The sequence below is a fragment of the Podarcis melisellensis genome, assembly GCF_964234715.1.
Source record: "Podarcis melisellensis genome assembly, chromosome: 13".
Lineage (NCBI taxonomy): Eukaryota > Metazoa > Chordata > Lepidosauria > Squamata > Lacertidae > Podarcis > Podarcis melisellensis.
In genome coordinates, this window is record NC_138545.1 from 47,388,916 (window position 1) to 47,394,915 (window position 6,000).

The following is a 6,000-nucleotide window of genomic DNA, read 5'->3' on the forward strand; positions in this document are numbered from 1 at the left end:
CAAGAGGTCCTCAGTTTAGTCTCTGCCATTTCCAGCTAAGAAAGATCTTGGGTAGTTGGGCTGAGAATTACTTCTTTCTGCCTGAGGTCTTGCTGGTTGCAGTCAAAAAAGGCCAGATGGACCAGTATCTGTTTTTAAGGCAGCTTCATATGTCTTACATGTAGACTGTTCTAGTTATTTGGATGGGGGCAGGGGAGAGTGGGAAGAGAGCAACCAAATGTGTTGTTTCAGATAATTCTGTATGTTACTGTACCACTTACTGTATTTTTCGCTCTATAGGACGCACCTTTTCCCCTCCAAAAATGAAGGGGAAATGTATGTGCACCTTATGGAGTGGATGCAGGCTTTCGCTGAAGCCTGGAGAGCGATAGGGGTCAGTGCGCACCAACCCCTCTCGCTGTCCAGGCTTCAGGAAGCTATCCGCAAGCCTTCAGAGCGCGGCGGGAGTCCCCCTGGGCTCCGAAGGCTTGCGGATAGCAGCCTGCAGCCCGAAGCCCGGGGAGCGCAGTGCCAACTCCCCGGGCTTTGGGCAGCTATCCACAAGCCTTTGGAGCGCTCCCCCAGCCCGCAAGCTCCGGGAGCGGCGGCAAGGCTGCGCAACCTTGGCTCCGCTCCCGGACTTGTTCTGGGGGCTGGGGTCGGGGGAAGCTCAGGCTTCCCCCGCCCCAGCCCCGCGGCTAAAAACGAAGCCGTGCGCAGCCTTTCTTGCCTGGAGAGTTTGTGCGTGGCTAAAGAGGAAGCCAAGACAGCGGGATGGTTTCTTTGCTCTTTGGGGCTGGGGGGGAAAAATAATTTCCCCCCCTTTATTCCCCCCCTAAAAACTAGGTGCGCCCTATGGTCTGGTGCGCCCTATGGAGCGAAAAATACGGTAATTTGGTGCACCTGATCAGTCAATTCCAGCCAGCTCCAAACTTGCTTGGAAGGAAATACGAAGCCTTCTTATTTAGCGCCCTTCCTTTCACAAATGGCTTCCTCTTTCCTGCAGTATCTCTTCTCCAGATGCTCTCTGACAAGAGGAAGGCAGAACATGATCGTGTCTCAGTTGTACTCGGCCCTTAGGGAGAAATGTAGGGTCATAAGAGGAAAACCTTGGCAATACAAGAAAACAAACTGTGGACTTAATGGCACTTAGAAAGGAAATTGGGTTAAGCGGTTAAAAGAAATGGCAGTTGCTCACATAAGACAAATCACAGTCCATTATTTGAGATGTGAAAACATAGTTATTCTTTTGAGCGAATATATTGTATTAGAAGCCTTCATCCAGAGAAGAGCTTCAGGCAAGCCCTAAAATGGCAGCGATCAGAACAGGAAAAACGCATCCTTCTATTTCCAAAGTGATAGAAGATTTGTCAGCCCTTTTGGCATATCTGAGATAACGTACCAATAGCAGGGATGGAAGAACACTAGATTTGCAGCTTGCTAGAAAAAGAGCTCTTCCTATTTCCAGGATGGGGCTCAAAGCTGGACAAAATATCTAAGCTCCAACCTCAAGCCATATGCTCTTCACTTATGGAATCCAGCTTTGCCACCGATTTCCTATATTCTGCCACATAATTAATTTCCACTTTCTGTGGCACAGGACATGGGTGACGCTGTGGGTTAAACCACAGAGCCTAGGACTTGCTGATCAGAAGGTTGGTGGTTCGAATCCCTGCGACGGGGTGAGCTCCCGTTCCTTAGTCCCAGCTCCTGCCAACCTAGCAGTTCGAAAGCACGTCAGAGTGCAAGTAGATAAATAGGTACCGCTCTGGTGGGAAGGTAAATGGCGTTTCCATGTGCTGCTCTGGTTCACCAGAAGCAGCTTAGTCATGCTGGCCACATGACCCAGAAGCTGTACTCCGGCTCCCTCGGCCAATAAAGCGAGATGAGCACCGCAACCCCAGAGTTGGCCATGACGGGATCTAATGGTCAGGGGTCCCTTTACCTATGTCACGTGTAGCAAACTTCTGGGCATTTTATTTGTTATAACTTGCTAGTTGTAGTTTTTGTTACTGAGTGGTGGATTTTTTGTTTTTTGTTTAAATTACCTTGTTAAGTTGCTTTGGAAATGGTTTGCCCTGAAAAGCAACATATATTACTTTAAATACATAAAACACCGTTGATTCTCTTACTTGTAATGGTTAGCCTTTCCTTTCAAAGGGGCATGGCTCAATAACTGCTATCACAGGCCTTAAATTAAGGAGAATGTCGTGTAAAGCTAGAAATAATAAGAATAAGAACTGCCATGGAATCCAAATTATGCAAGGCACCAAAAGGTGTGTTTCCCTGTCCCATCCCAAATAGTTTTCAGTTTGTGTGATAAATTCATATAGAGCTCTTCTCCTGTGTGAAAAGGAAGCAGGAATTCCAATTTCAGATAATTTGTAAATCTGGGCTTCAGCTGACTGGCATTGGTTTTGTCATAGAAAGGGGTCCATAAATGTGTTTGCTGGTTGGTCAGCAGTTGCCACAAGTCTTTCTGGCAATTGTAAGTCCCTGGAATACCCAGTTCAAAGTGGGAGGCTTGCATTACAAAGAAAATGGAGGGGATGAGGCATCTCATTTTCACGCAACTCGTGAAACGGATTGATCTTGCTTAGTGCCAGGCTTTGGAGATACTTGGCGCATCTCCTGCTGCTTCCACGTGCCTCCAAAGCATGGTTTGGTTTGGCCCAGCCCTTCCGCTGAATCGCCTTACATGCCAGAGGGACGGTAGGGTGGTGGTGATCACAGATAATAGCTGGTTACTAAAAGCAAACCCAAATTTATGGGCCCCAGGTCATAAAGCATCTGTTGCCCATGTTAAGATGCCTTTAATTCTGATTCCCTTCTCAAACTTCCAAGGTTGGTTCTGTGGTGGCAGTTGGCTGGATACGCTCCAAGAAGGCTGTTGACTGGCACCTCTTCCGCAATATCTTTGTCGCCTGGTTTGTGACTGTCCCCGTGGCTGGCTTGTTCAGCGCTGCCATCATGGCTCTCTTCATGTACGCCATCCTGCCGTACGTCTGACATCGCTGCTCCTTCCATGGAAGAAGAAGGGAGTGCCTCTGAGATAAAAGAAGCAAAGGTCTCCCCTCCAGAGCGCAGAGCTCCCTATTTAAACCATGCAGTAAGAGCTAATCAGCAAGGATTTGTCGTCAGAATCTAACATCTGCTGTACATAACATCTGTGTCATTGGTGACATAACATGTGGTGCCGTTTTCTTATGTATTAAAGAAATATATATATATGCTCACAGTAGGTAACACTACCTTAAGTTATAAGTGAGGTGAAAATAATTGCCTAGAACTTAATCCCTAGTAAAACTTGTACATAATGTATCATTCAGTAGCCATTTTTTTAATCTTTTAAAAGAACCTGGGATGTGTTTGTCAGTTTGATAAATGATGAAGCAATCTGTGCAAAAAGATGAGATTCTTTTTTTGTAAAAAAAAAAAAAGTGCTGTTCAATGATACTGGAAGCAAAGTGCAGAAGTACATTGGCAAAAACTCGGTTCATATCATATTGTTGTGTATAATACTGTATGAACATTGAATTTGTAAATACTTACAAAAATGTAACTTTTTAATGGTGCATTTCCCTCATATATTTTGGATAAGAAAGTTTAGAAAGTACCAAAGAAGGGGGAATAGCTTGTCAGTATTATATTTGTCTATCTGTGTGCTCTCTCTCTCTCTCTCTCTCTCTCTCTCTCTCTCTCTCTCTCTCTCTCTCTCTCTCTCTCTCCTCACCCTGCAACCCATTTAACTTTCTAATTAAAGTTATTTTCTACCAGCCAGCCACCAGCAAAGCCAGGATAGTATCGCTCATGTTTTACTGTAACAGGTAAAGTGTCATACTGCTACAGTCTTACGTAAAAAAATATCATCCACAGAGGATTTTAGGAAAAGCTCAGCTTCGTTATGTGTCAAACCTCAAATCAAACAAGTATTTCCCACCCCTTGTATATAGGTCCAATTCTGCTCTCAAAACAGCCACCTGTCAGCAAGCTCAAGGGGGGAGAAAGATGGGGTTTCAGAAAGGTTTTGCATTGCTTTTCCCTGATGCACCCAGTGTCAACGGTAACATAGATTGGCGGTGTTATGCCCAGTGTCTGAAAGGGAGCAATCTAGGACAGTTTGGGGTGCTAACCAACAGTGTTTGGTGGTTAAGATTTTTATACTGCAGTTACTCTCATAACTGGAGGAGGAGTGAATACAAGAACCATTTCTGATCAAATGTCGGAGCGTGTGGAAGGAATCTAAGCTACAGCTCTCCGTGCCAGTTCAGTGCTCGCAGGAGAAGGAGCTGCAGTCTGGGTTCCTCTGCTGTCGCCTGGGACTTAGGACATTGCCAAAGGGTGCCTGGGAAAAATCACATTGCGACTGCTTCGGAACTGCTAAAGGCAGTGTCCAATACTCAGAAACGTGTTGTCCCTTTTTGAAGAGGCATCCTAGTCTGCCAGTTGTCATATGAAGACACTACTGAAGAGGCCTACAAGGTCTCTGGCCCTAGAACTGCAATTTGTCATAGTCTGGGAGATACACATTGATGAAGCGGCCCCCTCCAAATCTTTACTAGTATAAAGGGACCGTATCAACCTGGTAGACAGTGGTTTGAATCCAGTTCCTCTTGCTATGGGAACCTTGGGTATAGGCTTTTGGGAAGCCTTGTTGAAACAAATCTATATTCTTGAGCAATTCCCATTTGTTTCCATTGAGCTCATAAATGAGCACTTCCCAGAGGATTTTGCTACTTGCAACGGTGTCCAGGTTGGGTTTACTGGAGTGGGCTTGAGGAGGTCATGCTGGGAGAATGTTGGGAGCCTAGGACTGTTGAAATGCTGCTAAAAAAAATTCGATACATGAGCTTTCTTGGTACTCCATTGTGATCCTTTTTCATTGGTCATTCATTCTAAATTTATAATAAAAGAATACATTGCCCTAGAACTGCTTTCTTGTTTCTTGTTGTTGTTTTTTAAAGATACTGAACCATGTGTTTTTACTATTTACAACCTACTAAGCTGTGGGCGCTTCCTAACTCAAAGCATTCCTTGCTTACTTTGCATTCGTTATAATCCTTTCGTTTGCTTTCACTCTGTGTGAGTTCTTGTTTAGAAATTTGTAACAATGGCCTGGAAGGGGGGGGGCCACAGAGAAACACACCCATTGGCAAAGCCCAAATAAAGCCAAGCTCTGTGTAAAGCAAACAAAAACTTCCATTTATTTCACTTGGGACTGTTTGTCCCAGGATGAAGATCCCCTTATGAATTACCCTAGCACTCTTTCGGTAGTAATCCCCTAATGAACATCTCATACATAAAAATGCAAATGGATGTGCTTCCATGAGCCTAGAGAAAGCGATGCTTGGACGCTACTGTCCCAAGCACACTTGGGCAAAGGAAATCCAAGGAAAATACGTCCTCCTTATTCAGGACCCAGTGCTGCTGTGGTTCTTGGCTTTAAAACTCAACTCTGCATTGTTTTAACAACACAAAGCACCTGAACATTAACTCATGGCTCATGACAGGATGATATAACCCACTAATGACGCAACCAGCATAATTTAAACCCTTGGTGAACTTTGTACAACAATTTGAGAATGCTTCTCTGCTTGCACATAAAAAGGAGCATCTTCATAAAGCAAACAGATTCTTTCCAGTCTGGAACATAGTCCTTAAGGAACTTGACAGCTTTTTGGTGTTTGCAAAGTGCTCCATGAGCAGAGGATGAGATCAACCGACATATATTTGAACATTCAGTGTACCTTAAGTCTGTTGCAATTCCTGACCTGTGTGACTGTCCATGAGGAATATGAACAAAAGATGTGCTCCCTCTTTTTTGTGTGTTTAGGACAAAAGTTTAGGACTAGCAGGGGACTGGGTGCTGTTAACATGCTATCCGGTTATAGCCAACAGTCTTGGCCCCCTCAGCTGCCATGGCAACAGGAGTTTGCTTCATTGCAGTCAATGGGCATAGGTTGCCAACATCTTATCAATAGGCATTATATGCCTCAACAGCTGAAGGTGTGCTTGGCATCG

General features: G+C 44.8%; 1 protein-coding gene across 10 annotated transcripts in view; it reads left to right on the forward strand.

The window, feature by feature from the left end:
• Positions 1-4,909, forward strand: part of SLC20A2 (solute carrier family 20 member 2) — a 90,641-nt gene extending 85,732 nt beyond the window's left edge. For 7 of the 10 annotated variants that reach the window (XM_081884027.1, XM_081884032.1, XM_081884033.1 and 4 more), the window contains one exon: positions 2,824-4,909. In XM_081884027.1, coding sequence (XP_081740153.1) covers positions 2,824-2,988 — 165 coding nt within the window. In that variant the 3' untranslated portion in view covers positions 2,989-4,909. The remainder of the gene's footprint in view (positions 1-2,823) is intronic. The other 3 variants (XR_014162172.1, XR_014162173.1, XM_081884034.1) reach the window with 3 other exon arrangements.
• Positions 4,910-6,000: the final 1,091 nt, after the last annotated feature.